The sequence below is a fragment of the Centroberyx affinis genome, unplaced genomic scaffold (genome assembly GCF_046629955.1).
Source record: "Centroberyx affinis isolate AG114_WGS23_722 - 3 ecotype Tasmania unplaced genomic scaffold, CSIRO-AGI_Caff_v1 ptg000098l_1, whole genome shotgun sequence".
Classification (NCBI taxonomy): domain Eukaryota; kingdom Metazoa; phylum Chordata; class Actinopteri; order Beryciformes; family Berycidae; genus Centroberyx; species Centroberyx affinis.
Genome location: NW_027278801.1, coordinates 69501 through 91881, shown reverse-complemented (window position 1 = coordinate 91881; position 22381 = coordinate 69501). Strand labels below are relative to the sequence as shown.

At 41.4% G+C, this 22381-nt stretch overlaps 1 protein-coding gene across 1 annotated transcript; it reads right to left on the bottom strand.

The window, feature by feature from the left end:
* Positions 1-6944: 6944 nt before the first annotated feature.
* LOC139646869 (beta-1,4 N-acetylgalactosaminyltransferase 2-like) lies at positions 6945-21881 on the bottom strand. The gene is made up of 10 exons (XM_071522647.1): positions 21706-21881; positions 20636-20742; positions 18279-18307; positions 14199-14265; positions 12778-12891; positions 11723-11809; positions 11068-11249; positions 9485-9628; positions 7820-8024; positions 6945-7147 (listed from the first exon to the last, which is right to left on the bottom strand). Exons 1-10 carry the CDS (start codon positions 21879-21881, stop codon positions 6945-6947), a joined length of 1314 nt encoding a protein of 437 aa, XP_071378748.1.
* Between the last annotated feature and the right edge of the window lie 500 nt (positions 21882-22381).

Below are 22381 nucleotides of genomic sequence, written 5' to 3'. Positions count from 1 at the left end.
TCCAAGCAAATCAATCTGTCTCTGCAAACTCTAAGTCAATGTCTAGCTGTATTATCCTGCCGCTCTTGCTTCTCTCTGGCAATGTCCAGCCCAGTCCTGGACCTGCTGTCCGATATTTAGACAATCCTGCTGACTTTGCCAAGAGAAATGGTATTGGTATTTTCCATTTGAACATTAGAAGTCTCTTGCCTAAATTAGATTTACTCAATGTCTGGATCCAAAGTACGCAGCCTAATATTACTGTATTGTTTGAATCTTGGTTGAATAAGTCTGTTACAGACAGCATGATCCATATGATCATAATAGTATTTTGAACAGATCGTGCTAGTAAGGGTTGCGGTGTGGCCATATACTGTAAATCATCACTCCTGGTTAATATCCTATTATCCAGATTATACCTAAACAATTTCTTGCGCTTCATATAGGGATCTCAAAATATGCGTCTTTCTCCATCATAGATTGTTATCGCCCACCCTCTGCTACCCCCGAAACTCTGACTTCACTTTCCAAATTATTAGCAAAATTTGGTAAATCTGAGGTCATAGTGATTGGTGATATGAATTGGGACTGGTTAAAAGATCAGTGTGAGGCATTTAACTTAACACAGTTAATTGAGTCTCCAACTAGACCAAACCCTAAAATCCAAGAAATTCACTACCACTGGGATCTTCCCTAATCTTCCCTAACAGTCTGCTGCTGGTTACCGGAGTGTACTGCCAGATTCTTCTGTGACGTTTTCAAGAATCCGCACGCGCAAATCATGCCTAATCTAACAAAAAAGCCAAATGAATAATTCCAGTTTGATGTCCCGCTGCCAGTTTATATTATATCCAAATAAATAAATATGTTCAACCATAAACATAAATTAGACAGTTTAGTGGAAATGATCAAATGAATAATTTTCAGCTATTGGAGTGAGAAAAAAAACACATTGAACGAACAACAGCTTTGTTTTAATTTTTTCAGTGTAGTACTGCCAGCCAATCAGAGCTGAGGCTCTTTCTGTAATATTCACATAGAATATATTGGTAGACCTGTTTAACAGCAATGTTAGAACTATGAGATGGTAACAAAGATCCCTATTGGATGTTCAACAGTGCTTGATTGTGATTGGTCCAAGGCTATCAAATGACCGCACTACCCTTTACCTACCCTCGACGACATCACATCCAAGCTGGCAGGAGCCTGCTACTTCAGCGTCATGGATGCCAGGTCAGGCTACTGGGCTATAAAGCTCACAGATGAGTCATCCAAGTTGACCACATTCAACACTGTGTTCGGATGGTACCGTTTCCTCTGCCTACCTTTTGGACTGATATCTGCCCAAGACGAGTACATCTATGGCCGTCATGTCATTGTAGAAAGTGACCACAAGCCACTTGAGTCCATTGTGCGAAAACCGCTCGCAGCAGCGCCTCCAAGGCTACAGAGGATGATACTTCAACTGCAGAGGTATGATTTTACCATCATCCACAGACCAGGCAAGGACATTCCTGTTGCAGACACTCTTTCCAGGAAGTCACTGTCTGAGGACAACAGCCTCAGCGAAGGCATGGACATGCAGGTACATACAGTGTATAGCAGCTTACCCGTCAGCGACATTAAGCTTAAAGAGATCAGAGTAGAGACTGAAAAAGACACAGCTCATGATACTGAGAGAGACAATCACGGAAGGGTGGCCTGAGGAGAGGAGAATGTGCCCTCATAGCATAGCAGAATACTGGAACTACCGAGATGAACTTTCACAGATGAATGACATCATATTCAAGGGTGAGAAAATCATCATCCCTACCTCGCTGTGTGCAGAGATGTTGTCCCGAATACATGCAGGTCACATGGGCATAGAAAAGTGCAAGCAGAGAGCCTGTGACGTCCCATTTTGGCCCGGGATGAACAAGCAGATTGAAGAGATGGTTGGAAAGTGCCCGACCTGTCTCAAACACAGGCCTTCCAACACTAAGGAGCCCATGATAAGCCACAAGATCTCAGACAGGCCATGGCAAACAATCGCTACGGATCTGTTCACCTGGAACAATGAGAACTATATAGTCACAGTAGACTATTACAGCAGGTATTTCGAGCTTGACAAGCTGCACAGCACAACAGCCTCTGCTGTGATACACAAACTGAAAGCAGCCTTCGCCAGACATGGCATACCAGAGACTGTTGTATCGGATAATGGCCCTCAATACAAGTGTAAAGAGTTTGAAATCTTTGCCAGCACATGGGAGTTTACACATACAACCACCAGTCCACATTATCCCCAAAGCAATGGCCTCGCTGAGAAATCTGTGCAGATTGCCAAATCGCTTATGGAAAAGGCCAAGGCTGATCAGAGAGACCCCTATTTAAGTCTCCTTGAGTATCGTAACACTCCAGTTGACAGCTTCAGATCACCAGCCCAGCTGCTTATGAGCCGTCGCTTATGCTCAATCCTACCCAACACCCACCAGCAGCTTCAGCCCAAGGTGGTCAGCCACAGAGATGTTCACGCCAGGAGAGTCCATCGACAGCAGCATCAGAAAAGATACTACGACAGGTCAGCCAAGCCAATGTCACCGCTGCATGCAGGACAAAGCATCCGACTCCAGGAGCATGGCTACTGGAAACCAGCAGTTGTCATCCAGCCAGCTGATACTGACACATCATACCACATACGCACAGCTGAAGGACAAGAGTACAGACGAAACAGACGTCACCTCCTTGACGCAAAAGAAACACACAGTACTCATACTGACGAAAGCTCAGATCACAACAGACAGCATGCACCACACTACATGCCTCACAGGTTTGCAATGGTTATGTTGAAGTATTGCATTAGTACTGAGTTTTGGTTTTGCTGTATGTTATTACATTACTAATTAGTTATGGTTATTAACACCACACTGATAACATATAAGGACTGTATTGTTCATTTTCTTTAAAAGAAGTGGGATGTAATATTCACATATATATTGGTAGACCTGTTTTACAGCAATGTTGACTGAAGGCAGCCGCCTCCTCCAAAGCCCCCCCAACTCTCTTCACTTATCAACCACAAGCTATGAGGCACTGACATCTACTCAGACAATAATGCAGGCTTATTTTCCCCACTTTATGATTTGTGTTGAGGATATCATATCAACATTATAGACAAGCTAAATTTGACTGTTGTCTAAAAAAAACATGTCAATGTAATTATCTGCTTGCTAATATCACATGGCCACACTTCTGTCTGAACGAGGTCTGGAGAAATTCTCATCATAAAACGTGGGGTTTTATGATGAGAATAGACCTCTCTGAGCCAAAGCCTGCAGTGATTGGTGGGCTCTCATTTTCTAATATCATTTCTATACAAAGCTACTTCTAAAAATCACTGAAATATTCCCTAAATAATGACTTATACAAATGGTACAGTTATGCACCTCTATGTGAGAGTGCTTTTGTTTTGTTGCATGGAGAAAGTTTGTCTCGTTTCATGGTTCCAAACCTTGCTTTCAAGTTCAGGTTTAATTAAGTATTAAATGATATTAGTGTTGATAATACTTATAGGACTTAGGTTATAACATTACACTGCAAAACAATGTAAAATGTGCCAAACACTTCCAGCGTGTGCCAAGCTCTCCGCAGCACCTGTGCGCCATCTGCTGATTGAAATCGCCATCAGTGAAAACTTGTGTTATCTTCATTTCATCCATAAAATGGTTGCCACGTTTCACGAAATGATGCCACACTAAAAAAACAACTTTGGTAATGTTAATCCAAATGAATATATCTATGTAAATAAATCATTTGTTCTTATTATTATTATCATTATCATTATCATTATTATTATTATTATTATCATTATTATACAATGTTTGTATAGCGCTTTTCTAAATACTCAGAGAGATACACAAAACACATAACAGACAATATCAATGAATAAGAGAATAGAACATTTCAAATAGAGAGAGACAAGAAAGTTAAAATTAAAAGACCAGGAGGCCGAAAGAGAGTTAGAGATCAAAAGCAATTTTAAACAGATGTGTTTTAAGGTGTGTTTTTTGAAATCCCATCATTTATTTTATATATAAGGTACGGAAGAGGATTAGGGCCACCAAAAAAAAAAAGTTGTCAGGTGAAAAAAAAAAAAAAAAAGTTTTGTCAGGTGAAAAAAAAAAAAAAGTTTTGTCAGGTGAAAAAAAAAAAAAAAAAAAAAAAAAGAAGTCAGAATTCTGAGATTAAAGTCAGCATTCTGACTTTATTCTCAGAATGCTGACTTTAATCTCAGAATTCTGACTTTTTTTTTGGACAGTTTTTCACCTGACAAAACAGAGTCAGAAAGTCAGAATTCTGACTTTAAAGTCAGAACTCAAATAAATTTTTCACATGTGGCTCTAATCCTCTTCCGTATATAAGCTTATTTTGTCCACAAAATAAAAAAAAAATGTGTCTTCATTTTCGTCCAGGACATCAGAAGTCACAAACTCAGTGATTGTTGTTTCTGCACAAGGTAACATTTGGCGCCCCATAGAAAAATATAAACAGAAATTTATGAAATAAGTGTTCAGTATGCACATGGTTCATGGTTCTCTGTTGGATCCTGATGGACTGCACTGATATGAAGCTATGGAAGTCAGTAGACTAATAGAAAATAACTGTTCATGTGTTTCTATATTTTAGTGAAGTGTCTGATACAGTAGATGGATTTCACACGCTGTGACTACTGGTGCGTCCTTGTGTTTAGCAGAAGAAGCACAATGATGAAGGTTTTAGTGAACTTAATATGTAGACAACTGTCTGACCAAGTGTTTAAATTCATGGCATGTAAACATCTTATCCTGTTTACTGTTGGTTTTTACTGTCAGTGTAAGGTCTGTTTCCATGTTAATACTCAGAGTATTCTGTTAATTCATGTATATATGGATTTTATTATGGCGATATGATGATATACAAGCATGTTTTCATAAATGTATGAGGGATTATGAATAATAAGAATAAACTGTGCTGGTAAACACACACATTGTTTTATAACAGTTTTTCCTTAGCCGTCCAGAAGGGGGAGCTACTGATTTTGACAATTAATTGCACTGTCTCGTAGCACCTTTGTCCTGTTGGACCAGAACTTAGCTCTATAGCACTTACTCTCGTTGTTCTCTCCTATCTAGAAACTTGCTTGTGTTGTATGCAAATCTCATGTGTAAGTCGCTTTGGATAAAAGCGTCTGCCAAATGTGAAATTGTAATTGTAATTGTAATTGTAATGTTTCTTGATAATGCCTTTATCTTCTCCCTGGCTGATATCAGCATAAACAGAATTAAAGTAGTGAATACTGTCGGATATAATACATAGCCTAGTACCTACACACCTACTACACATTGTATTGGCAGAAATAACTTCCAAAACTGCAGTAAACCAGTCAACCTGCATCATGCTGTAGCCAGTAAACATCCTCAACAGATATTAATTTTTACATTTATTTTAAGGCTGTAAAAGGTTTGTTTTCTGGAGTAAAACCAACTTATATTTCAAGTTAAAATAGGTTAGGAAACTTCAAAAATCGTATTTTCCAGCAACAGCAATATTATACAACAATACAATATCAGTGTGACATTTAGAACTGTGTTAAGACCTATATAATATTGTCAATATTATTTTTTTGTGAAACACTGTGAAATAAATTTCTTTCTGTCATCATTTTAGCTTGATATTTTCTGTTATACAAAAATTGTGATGTAGATGTTGATTATGTTTTAAATAAAATAACAACTTTATAGATAAATATATAAAATATATATCATAAACAAAACAACATCTGATTTCATGTCATGTTCAGCCAATTCAGGAAGTGGATATATTTCAAGCTTCAAATATCAACAAACCCACTGGCATGAGAAGGTTGTCCTGTCTAACCTATAGAGAACTGATCCCAGTCCAAAGAAAATAGCACACATAACATAACATTTAGGCTTGCACTAAATGATTAAATAAAACAAAACTATTTACATCTAAGTTTAAACCATACAACATACTTTTGTCAAGTCAGAATTCAGTTGCCGGTATCTGATATTGACGTTTTGACACTTGTCAGTTTCATTTCCAGGTGTCATAACCTTTTTCTCAACAGCTGAAAGCCTGTTAGTGGAGATCTGTAATGTCGTGCTCACTAGTGGTAGAGGAGATGCAGATCGCGAATTTGTCTTGATTTTATAGGAATAGTTTGGTATTTTGAACCCTGGGCCCAAATAACACGTTTTCCGTCATGATCCCTATTCACAGTATAATCATACCGGTTATCTTGAAAAAAAATTGTAAAAATCGAGTTTTCTGTCAGCAGTTGTGTGCTATTCAGATAGGAACTATTTTTTCTCAAAGACGCATTACCTTCCGAAGCCCAAATTAGACTTCTCCTCCTCTCCTCAGCTTGTCCCTCTTCTATCTGCTCCACTGTCTTCACTATCAGCGGACAGCAACCGGATACAGGTAGGAGGAAATACGAAACGGGCCAATCACCGTTCTTGTGGTCGTGCGTCGTCCTACGTGTAGTTAAATTTTTGGGGAGCTGCACGTAAGCCGGTGTAAGTTCGATGAGAGCCAGAAGAATCCAAAAATATCTGCTGACAGAAAGATAATATACTGACACCAGCATGATTATACTGTGAGCGTCGTGTTTTGCAAAACATTTATCATAGTTTTCAAAGACTGTGGCATATGTGGTTTCTATTGCAATACAGTAGGAGGCGGTTTCCTGGTGTTACTGGACGGGCGGAGCAGGGAGCTAACAAAGTTTTGGTTTCTACTAATAGGGATCATGACCAAATTTGTCATTTGGGCCCAGGGTTCAAAATACAGAATTATTCCTTTAATTTATCATTCAGTAGTGTATCATTATCGTCACATTACATTTTGATTAAAGTCGAATTTTGTCGACCGCTGACCTTGACTGATTAAATGTTCAAATGGCTTCTCTTTGTTCTAGTTTTCTATCCAAAGCAGACACATTTCAGGTGGTTTTTGTAGAAGTGCAGCTTCAGTCTGAGCTCCTGGTCGCCCCCTCCTGGGTGTCTGAAGGCGTTGTAGCGGGCTTGGTCCTTGTCTTGGCTTCCTGAAGCTTTGGGCTGGTGGCCGATGGACACGTGGCTACAGGAGGCGACCAGCAAGGAGCCCAGCCCATCCATGAAGAACTCTACAGAGAGAGATGGACATTTGGTCTCAAAGAAAATTAATACTTGTAACATAGCTGTTCAGTGAAAACTGCAAGGACCAAACTCTGTCTCCGTATAGCTCTGGACCCACCCGAGTGTCCAAACTCTGTCTATTGGGTCTGGACCCACCTGAGTATCTAAACTTTCTCTCTGTATGGCTCTGGACACACCTGAGTGTCAGAACTTTGTCTCTGTATGCCTCTGGACACACCGGAGTGTCCAAACTTTGTCTCCGTATGCCTCTGGACACACCGGAGTGTCCAAACTCTGTCTATTGGCTCTGGACACACCGGAGTGTCCAAACTCTGTCTCTGCATGGCTCTGGACCCACCTGAGTGTCCAAACTCTGTCTATTGGCTCTGGACACACCGGAGTGTCCAAACTCTGTCTCTGCATGGCTCTGGACCCACCTGAGTGTCCAAACTTTGTCTCTGTATGGCTCTGGACCCACCCGAGTGTCCAAACTCTGTCTATTGGCTCTGGACCCATCTGAGTGTCTAAACACTGTCTCTGTCTGGCTCTGGACCCACCTGAGTATCTAAACTCTGTCTCCGTATGGCTCTGGACCCACCTGAGTATCTAAACTCTGTCTCCGTATAGCTCTGGACCCACCTGAGTATCTAAACTCTGTCTCCATATGGCTCTGGACCCACCTGAGTGCGCCACTCTCTGCAGCACGGCGTCCGTACGAGCCAGGAAGAAGTTGACCACCCCGCTGACCAAAGAGCATTGCAGGAAATCAGGAAGTGGGTGGAACTTCCCGTTGGACTTCCTGTTCAGGCAGCCTCCATCTTCCTCCTCGCCTTCCTCATAGAGAAGAGAGAAGACAAACTGGTTCCCATTTACTGACCCCCCGACCTGAGAGAGAGAGAGAGAGAACTTTTGTCTTATATGTATTATAGGAAATAATGAATAATCAATCATTAATAACTAATACATAACAATAATTTCAACCTTTTCTTCTTCTAAGCTTTATGCAACTTTCAAAAAAATTATTACAAAGTGATATGATGTCAATAAAACAACTAGAAGAAAACATCAAGAACATAAATGTTAAAAAAAAAAGGCAGGCATTAATTGAAAACTGTTGTACAGAAGAATAAAGCAGGCAAATCAAGTCAGAATAAAATCTTTAAAGATATGAGAGTCTGTCTGTAGACTTAGACCCTAGCCAAAATTCAGGAAAAACGCCTAAAATGACATACCCAAAATGAATCAGGAATAGCTCCTCATCCATAAGGCCTATATGCATAGTTCTGCATAGTTCTCCTTTGATAGGTAAGAAGCTAAGGAATGTGAATCCACTGTAAGTAAACCTATATCTATTACCATTCCAGAGTAAATGGAGATGCAATAAAGGAAAACATTTTCATCCTCGCCTACTATATAATCTAAATTTCAAAGGCAATATCACCATTATAATCAAGATCCCACGGATAATGATGCAACTGAATGTGTTCTCCTACTCCTTGACTACAACTGTAACAATAAAATACAACATTCATGATACAATTTATAAAGATATACTCTCGGTCTCCATGCTTTGACCAACTGGGTGCCCAAAGTGTCCATCTGTGCCTTTTGTGTTTTCTGACTGTTTACTGGGAATTTTACTTCAAAATACTATTTATTTCCATATAGCCATGTTACAAATGTTACAGAAATCTCCAAAAAACATACAAATAGTAATGAACACAATGAATATTGATCAAGTTTGTGCGTCCTGTGCCCTCCTGCGTAATGAAATTGAATCAGGGCCACAGAGCTCGCGAGTAACTAAAATCTGCCATTTCTGGTGAAAATAACATACCGAGCATGTTGTTATCCCAGTGCATTTGAACGCAACTGCCTCTTATATTTACAAAGTTTATATTTGTACAACATTATTATTAAAATACTTCAGACATAGTTTGGACAACATACAATTGGTTTACGGATTCTGAAAGCTCAAGACCCCATGTTTTCAAAACAGTATAACACTCATGTCATCTAGAAAAATAATTCAACTTTTCACAATGACTTTTCCTCACTACACCATCGGGGGCGGTACCGGGACCTTCGGGTAGAACTGTTAAGACGTCATTTAAAAGAGAAAACTGATTACGCCAGTCTTACTAGTATTTCCGTTTATAAGAACTTTATAAGATTGTAATAGAGAGTAAATCTTCCACCTACTCTCTTGACCCTGTCCCCACTCCATTTTTTAAGAGGGTCTTCAATAGTGTTTCAAACTCTGCTCTGAAAAATAAAATTTAAATAAAATTTAAAATGTGTTTTCCAAAATATATAAGTGGGGGAATCAGTGATGTCATTCTCACCACGTCCAGGTCAGGCACTGCCTCCATCACCTCCACCAGCTTCTCTATCTTTGTTTCCTCTGTAAACAGGAAGTCGTCATCCACCCACAGGAAGTACTTGGTGGTTACCTGGGAGACGGCCAGGTTCCTGCCAGCGAACCAGCCCTGTGGGAGGAAACACGTTTCACACTGGAAATCTTTTACAGCTGAGTGTTTGGAGCGCCCTCTAGTGGCTAGAGAGACCAGCACTGCATGGAAGTCAATGAGACTAATGAGCACTCATTGGCTGAAAGGGTTCATGAATATTAAATATCTGAATGAATTATTTATTAGGTATTGCACAAAAACTCTTCTTTTTTAATCAAAAACAAAACATATATGATCAAGCTTTACATCCAGAGGAAATACTACCTGGGTCGAATAACACATGTCAGTGAATTCAGTCTGTTATTGGAGGTTTCAGTCATTCACAAGACTTTTAGTTTACTTTAGTTTAGTTTAGTTTAGTTTAGTTTAGTTTAGTTTAGTTTAGTTTAGTTTATTCGACAAAGATCATGAGCAGGATTACCTTCCAGCTTGTTCGTCAAGGATAACACAATAAAGTCAAAGACTTATTTCCATCATGGTCCTAGATATCAATAGCAAAGATATCTGTTTAATTAGTTGTAGCTCTGTTTTCTATATCTCTGTATCTCTAGTATTACCTTTTATTTATTTATTTATTTAACCTTTATTTAACCAGGCGAAATCAATTAAGAACATGTTCTTATTTACTAGTTTTTATTTATTTATTTGTTTTATTCAACTTTATTTAAATTTTACATCATTACACAAAGAAACATTATCATGTTTCTTTGTGTTTCATTGTATGTAAAGCCCTTTGTAAATATTTAGAAAAGTGCTATGCAAATAAAGTTCTAAAGTATTATTATTATTATTATTATTATTATTATTATCATTAGTAATACTATTATACATTAGTCATAACTACTTAATACATTTTTATTCAATGATCTCAGCCACAGGGCTAAGTGATGTCCATTGACCATTTTCAAGATTCAAGATTCAAGATTACTTTATTTGTCCTAAGGGAAATTCGTCTTGGACATAAAGGCTGCCACATAAAAATATATACAATTATAGTGCAGTAACAGACACAAAGTGCATAGCACAAACAAGTGCAGACATAAGTGCATTCAAGTACATGCAACACAGCCCCTCATTTCACCCCCTCCTTACGTCCTGAGTTTAGGAGATTCACTGATAGAGGGATGAAAGAATTTTTATACCTATTCGGGTATCTTTTCCTGTATTTAATTGGAACCCTGTAGCGTCTACCTGATGGGAGCAGTTCATATTCTGAATACAGGACATGGGAGGGGTCAGCAATAATTTTCCTAGCCTGTTTAACTATAGACTTCTCAAAGAGCATTTGGAGGGAGGGAGGCAGGGAGGGATTTTGATGACATGACATATGCTCTTCCCAGTGCAAACCTTTAATCTGGGCTGGAGTGTTACTCAGACCCACAGCCGGGTTCCAACCGACAGCCGTCCGCTCACCAGAAACAGGGTGTATGTGTGTGTGTGTGTGTGTGTGTGCGCACCTGTGCTGGGGGCATGATGTAGTGTTGGATGTGTTCTCCAGTGATGCTCTGTGGTTCGAAGCTGTCATCGGCGATGATGACGTTTATGTTGTCATAGAAACGCCGGATGCTGCTCAGCAACACGTTCAGCTCTCTGCAGCGCAGGAAGGTCTTAGTGACGATGGAGACCTGGGAGCTGATGTCTGACAGAGAGACGACGAGGCAGGGATTTGTTTTAAGAAAAATAAAATGTGAAGACACAATACGAGACTAGGTGACTTGTTACATAATTTTTTTTTGCTGTAAAAGGGCAAGCGCAATGCCTGAGGAGGCTGAACCAGTGTGAATAGGAAGCACACTGCAAAAAATATCCATCTTAACAAGTTATTAAATCCAGTATCTAGTCTTAAAACAAGAGAGGAATTTACTGATGGGATGAGATAATTTAACATGTTTTCACTGCATCTGAATAAAGTGTCAATTTCTTGATGCTAATGGCACAATCCACTTTATTCTGCCTTGTTTCAAGATACGACACTTTTTCTGAAACAAGCAAAAAGCGCAAAATACAATTTTGAGACGCATTATTACAATAAATGATGCAGTGCAGCTGCAGAGGGTTTTCAGGTGACATAACACATTCTCCAGTGTTCCTCCATGGTAACTAGAGTCCTACCTTTGCCCATGTCATAGAGGACCGGCAGGCGAGGCTGCTGGATGACGATGGGGAAGACAGCCTCATGGTTCTCATACTGGAAGTGTGCTGAGCACAGAAGAAACGTTTAATAAGTTAGTCGAAGTGCACTTCCTGTTTCTTAATCCCTAATTAGGTAATTAAGACATTTTGGGGGTGGGGCGGTGGGGTGGAGGATCTCTACTGTGGCATAGATCTATTCCCAGCGAATCTACATCTCTCAACAATCGCCTGATGAACCAAACTGCACCAAGACGTCGCTCAGTAAGGCCCGTTACAGACTCGACGTCAGCAACGCACGCAACAACGCAAAGGGCAACGCAAGCAGCGTTTCTCATGTTCTTGTGTAACAAAACGTTTAGTCCAAAATTTGCAACGCGACGCTAACGCCTGCTGCAATATCACACGGTTCAGGTAGGGACGCTAAATGAAAATGACTGCTAAACGAGCAACTAGAATGAAGAAGTAACTTTCTGTGTAAACAACTGAAAATGACCGTGTCAGAAGAGACACCGACTGAACTGATGCACGCACATCTTCTTTAAACTTTTTCTTTTGGCGGCGATGGATTTCTCTCGACATTTCTCTACAGTAGCCATATGCTCATATGTCAATGTTCCAGATAATATAGCACTGCCATGCTCCAGGCTGGTGGCTTTGCTCCCCCTTGTGGATAAATGCAGTATCACCTCAGACAGAGATCTATGAAGCTTCTGGATGTGCGCGTGCTGTATAAGCAGACAGCTTGCGTAGGTCAAGAACTTGCCATGTGGGAAGTCTGTAACGGGCCTAACTCAATACACTAATTCCTGTTGAACACTCACACATGCATGTTCTAACACACACACACACACACACACGCTTGTACACACATACACGGGCACTGACAACCGCACCTCCCCTTTGACTTAACTTCCTCCGTCAGGACTATTTCAGTTTAGCTACTTCGCCTTGCTTGCTATTTTATGCATCTTGTTGCTGAGCATTTAGATTTAGATTCTGTTTTCCAGTTCAGTTGCACTGTATAAGACACATACCGAGGTCTCCGGTGTGTATGTGGTAGACAGTGCTGCTATAGGAGACTTTAGCCAGCAGGTCGTTGAGCTCAGCCAGGCTGCTGGACTCCACAGTCAGCGCACTCTCACCATCACCTGTTGTTTAGAACCATGGATTTACATCACAGAAAAATGAGAGAAACAGTCTTCAGTAATTTCCCCCCAGTTTACAGTTTTAAACCAGCAGCCAACTCCACACCCAGCTGGTCCAAGGGGCATTGCTGATCCAACTTACCACAACGGAACATGAACACCTTAAATTCAAGTTAAAACATGAAAAATCTCTGGAGTGAGGATAGGTGATGGCGGTCAGTTACAGACGTGGGGTGGTAGGGCGGCCTAGAGCCCGACCCCGACCCCATGACGGCAAACCTCCGCCCTGCTGAAGTGTCCCTGAGCAAGACACTGAAGCCCTACCAGCTCCAGACCCTGACCTCTGACCTACCTACGGAGGGGGGCGAGGGAAAAGAAAGATTCATGAAGTAATTCCATCTCATATTATGTCTTAAAATGTTTTACTTTTATTAAGATAGGTGGAAAAATATATACCATAGCGGTGAGTGTTAGTAAGTACTAAGTAAGGGATAATATATTGCAAGCTGTTCATTTTTGCAAAATAATGCTAACTTGCTCGCTGTACATTATCCAGTTTATTGCATGACTACTTATCAAAGACATTAATTATTGACATGAAAAATAATTTTATTGCAAGCTTAAGTAATTTACAAGCTTGTCAAAAACTAGCAGCACTGTCGTCTTTTTGCCACAAGGTGTCGCCAGTTCATTTGATATGAAATCAACAATAACAACTGGGCTTCCACTGCAGAAGTTCAAGTTTGCCAGTTAGCTAACTGGCATTCCAAAAAACTGTGGTTCTTTGGCTCCGCCCATTGGGGTTTAACCAACCAATCAGATTATTTCTGCCTCCAGAGCAGCTGCATTTGTAGAACAGAAACTACAGTCTAGGATGGAGTAATGTTGCATTCAATTCAAAATCGGAGGCTGGAAATTCTGACTTTTTTGACATGCTACATCATTACTTTTAGCATGTTCATAATCTTTGTCAGTATTACATGGCCTTAAATCTATCAAAACCTCTGTGTGTAAATGGATAAACATATGAATTTTAAATGTAAAGCTGAATTTACAGTTGCTACCATGCTATTAACTAGCCAGCTAATGTCGCCAGATATAATTGACACAGCATTAGCTGTTGCGTGGGGAACAGGATTCTACATTTGGCAAATTTAAATCAAGAGGGCATCCATGTTTCTTCTCTAGTTTCCCCGAGCTGGACCACTGGACTGCACAGAGGTCGGAGGTCAGAGGGAACTTTCATCTGGGAACTTCCGACCTCAGATTCTGAATGGAACACAACATTAGTCCTGATATTGGAATCTCACCTTTGACCTTTACCCTTTCACTTGGACTCTCTGTGGCCAAGACGCTTCTGGACACATTCAGCGACACCTACAGGACAGACACATGAAGTAACAGTCTTTGTGTGTGTGTGTGTGTGTGTGTGTGTGTGTACCTAGTGAGGACCAGAACCCATTTCTTTGATGTTCTCACCTGACATCATATCCCAGAATTCACCCAACATAACTCAACAGTATGAACATCATTATCAGCATTATTAGCATTCCTCATTAAAACCAATGAGCTGGCCTGCAGCTACATCTTACAACTTCGGCATCCAGAGCGTCTTGCAAAGGCTAGTGCTTCTCTAAATCTGCTCTTGTCTCAGAATGTGTCACATAGTACTTGACTCTATACATGATATATATAATTGAAAATGGGTAGGGTGACATACAGTAGTTCTATGAAAAATGTATATTTATAATTTTGGCGGGTAAAGATGACCAAAACCAAAAAGTGAACCAAAAATGTATTTTCGGACACTGGACCAGTAGTATCCGTTGGCCACCAGTATCCATTTACTAGGATTCAGACGGTTCAGATATAATGTTAGGTATAATTGTATAACTTTAAAATAGCTCAGTTATTCCCTGAGGAAAGAAAACACTGAGTGAAAAGGAGAATTCCCTCTTCCACACCAAGGTTTGGTTGACACTCTACAATAAAGGCATGTGGTTCAGAATAGAAGAAAGGCACGCACATCCTGACTGAAGCGCAGCTACATGGAATGACTGCAATGCTTCCTGTAGCAGAATTCTTTATCTATTGATTTATTGCCAAGCCATCACGCTCTAATAAATTCTGCAAAAGGAGGCATCGCAGTGTGCGGACTGTTTGTCATTCCATGTGAACGGTTTAGGAAACATGTCAGTAAAGAACTTTGGAAGTTTGAGACTCGCCTTTCTTTCAGTGTCGATGGAGGCTTTCATTCAAAAATGCTGCACAGTTTGGGGGAAAAAATGGTGGCAGAAATTGTTATTTATTTAGTATTTCAAAGACAGATAATTTAGGGTTAGTGTTTTATTTTTTAGGGTGAAGATCTAATTTTTTAAATATTTGAGAAACGCATTTTATGATGTAAAGTTTCATTATGTCTCATTCAATCACAACCTTTCTGTTAGCGTGCATCCTTAATGAAGAGTGTAACCATGGAAACCAAGCGGAGACCTGCACTCCAAACCCACAGCCACAGAATCAAAACAGATAGAAAGGTTCCTGCTGATGAGTCTGCACAGACAGAAGGGGCAGAGAGGTCGGTGTGGGGTGTGAGCTCTTCCTCCAACAGGCAGACCGCCGCCTCCTCAGCTGGTTACACTGGCAGCGCTTTTGAAAGCTCACGGCAGTTCGCGAAATAGTCACGAAATTTAATCTATTGATTCGTGTACATGGACATGATTTTTCCATTTATTTTGTGACACTCAGCATGACTTTCAAACTAATGTATTTCAGTTGGAAGTATCTTTCGTGCCTGCAACCCGCTTTTTTTTTTCTGTCAGTCGGGACTCAGGAAGTAGTGTGACATTGAAATAAAACGGTGGCCAGTCAGGGCGTTGTGGTCAGGGGGGCGGATGGGCGAATACGCTTGCATTCGATGCCGATGACCGGGGTTCGATTCCCAGCGTGTTCAAAGTACATTTCAACCGTAACCGTAACGTTTTTCTTATTTAACCCTGACCAAACCATTTCTCTAACCTTAACCAAGTTGTTTTAAGTGCCTAACCATAACCGTAACACAAGTGGTTTTATTTGCCAAAACGTACGTTTTCAAATTTGTGGTGGAGGAACATAATTCAGGTCGTGGTGGAGGCACGTTTTTTAGGTTGTGTTCATTTCACGAAAAAAATGGCAAAATCGTGTCCATGTACACGAATCAATAGATTACATTTTCGTGACTATTTCACGAACTGCCGTGAGACCGCGTTGCATTATATAGAGTTGAAGACAGTCGACGTTTTGTGCTGATATTTGTTACCGTTACATTTTGACCATTTTCATGGCAAGAAAAATATAACTATTCAATTTCAGGTTTGTTTATTTGTATAGCCTTTTATCACAAGCATGTCTCAAAGGACTTTACGGAGAATGAGCCTAACTAAATCTAACTAATCAACAATCAACCATAGAACAGTATGATATAGGACAAACATCAGTTAGAGCAAGACACATAAAAGCATATTTTAGCACCACCAGCGTTAGACCCTCAATCCATACAAGGAAAAACTTCCAAGAAAACATTGTTATGAAAAAAAAGATCCCTTGGGCGGGCCGAGGCACAGAGGGATCCCTCCCAGCGGGACAGCTGAGCGGGCAGAAGGTGCCGGGACAAACACTGACAGGATTGTGGGCAGTGACATGGGGAAAACAGAGAGATAGAGAGAGGCAAAATGCAGCAGAGAGATGGCCCACGATCAGCGCTAATATCCACAGAAACAAGGGCAGCACTTGCGATTCATTTCCAGGTAGAAACGACACCAGAGATGGGATGGGACTTTGGCAACACTGATGACCGTAAGGGCTAGGGCAGCACCCAGCCTGCCTGCCAGGGTGAAACACTGCACCGGAGTCTGAGAAAGGGGAAAGACAAACAGACACACACACACACACACACACACACACACACACACACAGCACGCATACTCTGCCACGTACACACTCATACAGATAGTATCCAGTGTTTCCCCCAGACTTTTATTCCTGTCAGGGTGGAAAACGCCTCATCAAAACTCAAACTCTGAGCCCCCACTCTCTCTGGGATATACTGTATTTCTGCCTTTAAATTAAGAATTAGTTAGCAACAAGCATGGTTGACGATTTAAATGGATAAATAAAATGTGCAAAGAACATGAAATGTCATGTCAGGTTTGCCAGACGAGACAGACAGGAGGAACCTCCATCACAGGTGATTATATCTGATATCTAATAAAAGGACGATATCTGCTCCATTGATCAGTCGAACCCTTCTACTTAGCTTGACAGGCCATCAGTCCAGGTAATGGAGTGGGTGGTAACTTGTTGTGTGGCTTGTTGATTCTTGTTTTGTTTTGAGATTACATTTTGGGGATTTGTTAAACCAGTTCTGCTATTGAAGAAGTGAAACAGGAGATTGGTCTGGAGGGTTTTAGGTTGGCTCGTTTTGCATTTCACCTTATATTTTAGTCATTCAGGTGAGGCTCTTATCCAGATCGAGTAACAAAGAGTGAGCAGGTCGACATTTGGGTCACACCGATGGATCGCTGATATTCGATTCTGGGCCTTTTATTAAATATCAGATGTCGTCCACGTCTGATATGGTGGAGGTTCCTCCCTGAACACAGAAGTACAGTCCGGAAAACCTGACATGATTTTGTTGCCACATTTTGTTTCTTGATTTAACTGTTCAATAATTTGTTTTGTAAAAGGGAGGGGGGACTTAATTTGTCTGGGTGTCAATGGAGAGATTTAGTGTCCCATGATCTAAAGGTCTAAATTATGTTTCCATCCTGACAAGAATAAAAATCTGAGGGAAACACTGGATACCTGGTCAAAAAATGGTAAAGATACCGAATATCAGCGCAAAATATCTGCTGATTTGAATACAATACAATCAGCATTTTTGGCATGAAAATGGGAAAAAAAATATATATTTAATATCGTCTACTGGCACGTTCAATCCAAAAATATCAGTATTGGCCCTCAGAAACAAACCCATATCGGTTGAACCCTGGTAGCGTTTCAGAGCCTGAACTCACACCTCGCTTCCTGCTTTTATCACCAAGGGTAACACCAAGATGGCCGCCGTAGCATGTTTGATAACATTGTCACGGAAACTTACCCACCTTCAAAACAACACCAAGCAGATTCTGATTTCTGTGGGAGCCCTGCCTTCAATATTTTGTATTCGTTGCATATGTTCTGTTTGTTGTATTTGTATCTGTATCCAGTAGATCATTAATGATTAATTATTGACTGAAGTTTCATCTTATCTCATCCTTGCTTGTTATCAAAAATTCGGCAGCCATCTTGTGTGGACCAGCCAGGCGGTCACTGTATGATGCTGGGTTGATTAGCTCTGGGATCACACCAACCTTATAGCTGCTTCTCTTTAGCGCTAAACCTGAAACCAAAACGACTTCTGGTGTCACACACTCATACTGTCTTGTTTAGTAACTCAGGTTTAATGGAGATTAGACAACAGGTAATCTCATAATGCCCATCAAGTTTAGTTGTGTTGTTTTGGCTGCTATGTTGCTCTTGTGGTAACCTGAGAGCTGGGGGGAGAAGGCTGATTCGTTCAGGACCATTTAGTCAACTATGTAAAAATGTTTATTGACACTGTGGTTGGTTAAAGGAATAGTTCACCCAAAAATGAAAATTCTGTCATCATCTACTCACCCTCATGCCAAATGAAACACAGGTGAAATTTGTTAGTCCATATAACACACAAGGAGGTTGCCAGCACAAATTGGTAGCAGCCTTCTCCAAAACAACTCAAGTCAATGGGGACCTGTTCTTTAGAGTTCCAAAACAAAAACAGACTGTAGTTCATAGAGTACAACAGGTGGTGACATCACTTGGCACAAAGACCAGCCACTAGCAGATGGCCAATGCAGTACCCTACTTTTCACCATTAGGTGTCAGGCTTTACCAAATATTTGGGTTTGGGGTTTAGTTACTCTTTAGCAGCAATCCTCTGAAGTGTCCGTGTATCCCTGAACTGAGTTAAAATCAACTGAGCTGAACTGATGTGATGAGTAGAACTGACCTGCGCCAACTGAGCTGAATGGAGCTGAAATGAAACGTGCAGCACAGCTCCTTTTGCCTGATATCAGACAGAATTGTCGACTCGTTCCACTCCATCTTCAGTCTGACACTGCCTCCACTCTAACCGATTTCCGTGGGGGAGGGGGATTTGATTTTCCCTAACCGATCACTAGAGACCGACGTATCAGCCTGAATCTAGCGTCATTTAAAGTCGACACTGATGTGTAGCCATGACAACACCAGAGACGGTTCAGAAAGTATAGAGCATCTTTGACAACACGGAGCCAAGTAAAAACAAAGTACGACGACTTTTAATGGATTTAGAACAGCCTGGATAGCAGCGTCTATCTTATCTATAGCGGTCTCCGTTGTTGTTATTACTCCTCCTTGGTTCCGGCGCACAGCTTGACAACGCTAATCGTTAGTCCCCCATCCGCGCTCATTAGACCGATCATTTTTCAACCGAGAAGCCGCTGTTTGTATTGTATTGTATTGTATTGTGTGGTGTAAGAGTGGTAGTGAGGGTGTACCACAGCAATAATCCCACAAAGGACATGCTTTACTTGATTATGGGTACAACAGGTACTTTTTTGGGCTGGACTGCAACAGCGGGGCCAGCCCTACAAACGCGAATGTCTGTCACTCACTGACTGACTGACTGAGTGATCAAGTTACACCATTGGTCGGCCGTGGCACGTGGCACATCATAGGATCACAGAGCCAAAAATTTAAGTTTAGTTTTCTCCGCCGTCTAGTTTCTCCGCTGACATCGGGAGCCCATTTCTCCCATACAGTAAGCAGGTTGACCAATATCATGCATGTAAGCTGAAGCTAAAGTAGAATCTGTACAATTATATCATATCGCCGTTTATTTCGATGCATATGCGCGAGCTCAGTCCACCTGAAATCCTCTGTTCTGTCGGCGGTGAGACAGACACAAACAAGCATGGAGGTTTCATCATGCCGAGGGCTTATTGCCGACCTTCCCGAAGTTTCCCGGGGCCACGGTTCCAGCCGGTGCCACTAGCCGGCCGCCGATTTGTTCCCGATGATCCGGCCAAGATTTCGCCGGGGATCCCGATGACGATGTGTCACCGGGTGTCCGGCAAACAGCGTTTTCGGCACCGATGGGTACTAGAGCGCCTGGCGCTTGGATCGGGAGGATCGATGTGGGCCGTGGGCACGGTGGAGACGACAGCGGCGGAGAGAGAGACGGGACGCGCTGGAACGGAGATCAGTATGGATGTATGGACTATCATTCTGTATTAGCAGTCTACAGCGGAGTTAGTTACACCAATGGTTGGCCATGGCACGTGGCACACTCATACACGGTCCAGCCATATACTAGGTTTTGACCTAGTCTTGTTACTTTTACAGTGGTTTGGTCCACAAAAATACTTTAAAAATAAACTTTACTTGACTTGACTAGGTACAAAACATGACTGGCAGAAGTAGTGAAACACAGGAATAAAAACAGGAGAAAACAAGACAGATCAAGAACTCGCTGCCTGGTTACCACAAGAGTTACCGTAGTATGGAATTCCATTTTGATAAAGCACAGCTACAGATTTATGAGAATTATCAGCACCGTTTGAACAGGTCTTTGACCAATCAGGTTGCTTTGACTGAATCTTGACTACGTCTTTAACCAATCAGATTGCTGATCAGTGTTGTAGTGTACCTGGTATGAGAGTGGGGGTCAAAGGTCGCACTGTGAAACCCTGGATGGGATACTGCAGAGGAGTGTTAGACGGCGCAAACAGCAGACTGGATAGTACAGACCTGGTCCTGTAGAGAATGTGGAGAATCCCTTGGAATGTGGTAATATTGGTAAAAATTGTGTAAATAATGTAAATCTGCATATTATGACTACTTATTTCCCCTTGCTAATTCACTCTTATAACCTTCATCAGTCACTGACAAATTTGCAAAGGTGAAATCTAGAAAAAAATATCCGTATGGTTTGTGCAAAATGGCAGATTTGGAAAATTTCTCTTTTTACATGACTTAATATGAACTGGTAAATATGCCAAATTTCGGCTAAGCACTCGTGTTGTGTTGGCAGCTCACTGCTGCATTTTCTGTAGCATCACAGTTGCGAATTTTGACTGTAATTTCAGTTTGCTGATAAGTTATTTTTACCGTTTTAGATCTATAACATGGTTGGATAGGGTTAGGTTTAGTTTTAGGGTTGTTTTACAAAAACCTATATATCATATACATTTTTGGGGGGTAAAGAAATCATTACCTGAAGTTCATCATTCAATATGTGTAAAATCTGTTAGTGTCATTTAGCATCATTTGGTTTAATGTTGTGCTGTTGAAATAGTAAAATAGTAATTCCATGAAAGCAATCAATCAATCAGTCAATCAATCAGTGAGTCAGTTAGTCAGTCAGTCAGACAGACAGACAGACAGACAGACAGACAGTCAGTCAGACAGTCAGTCAGTCAGTCAGTCAGACAGACAGTCAGTCAGTCAGACAGTCAGACAGACAGTCAGTCAGTCAGTCAGTCAGACAGTCAGTCAGTCAGTCAGTCAGACAGTCAGTCAGTCAGTCAGACAGTCAGTCAGTCAGTCAGTCAGTCAGTCAGTCAGACAGACAGTCAGACAGACAGACAGACAGTCAGTCAGTCAGACAGTCAGACAGTCAGACAGTCAGTCAGTCAGTCAGTCAGACAGACAGTCAGACAGACAGACAGTCAGTCAGTCAGTCAGTCAGTCAGTCAGTCAGTCAGTCAGTCAGTCTACCTGGCCTTGTGTTTGTTGAGCTCCTCTGCTCGGCGTTGCTGCAGCTCCTCATACTGCTCCTTAGGGAGAAGTTCTCTGAAGATCATCGAGCCTGTAGGGCAGCTGCAGGGAGCGGGGGGGCGGGGAGCACTGGAGGGCACCGTCCTGGGGGTGGGGGGGGTGACATCACCTGACATCCTGACATCACCTGACATCACATGACATCACCTGACATCTCCTGACATCACCTGACATCACCTGACATCACATGACATCACCTGACATCACATGACATCACCTGACATCACCTGACATCACATGACATCACATGACATCACCTGACATCACATGACATCACCTGACATCACCTGACATCACATGACATCCTGACATCACCTGATATTTCACAGGTGAAGGCATTTTTACTGGTTAATACGGCTAAGGAAGAGAGGCGAATTGCGACCATAGGGTAATTGGGTAGACAGACACACACACACACACACACACACACACACACCCCTACACACACACACACACACACACACACACACGCACTGGGTTTAACCGTAGCTGCTGTGTGGCCTCATTGGCGTCCTCTAGAGGACAGTAGTGGAACAGCAAGAAGTAGAGCAGCAGCAGGATTAACACACACACAACAGAGACCTGAAATCCTGCTCTGCTAAACACAGCCATCTGT

Excerpts from the sequence above, each read along its gene's own strand:
- LOC139646869 (XM_071522647.1), bottom strand. The coding sequence starts at position 21,881 with ATGTCAGGTGATGTCACCCCCCCCACCCCCAGGACGGTGCCCTCCAGT. Across the intron at positions 18,308-20,635 it reads GACCCCCACTCTCATACCAG|GTTTAGCGCTAAAGAGAAGC; the intron begins GTACACTACAAC and ends TTTTGGTTTCAG. Across the intron at positions 11,250-11,722 it reads CCTCTATGACATGGGCAAAG|ACATCAGCTCCCAGGTCTCC; the intron begins GTAGGACTCTAG and ends TCTCTCTGTCAG.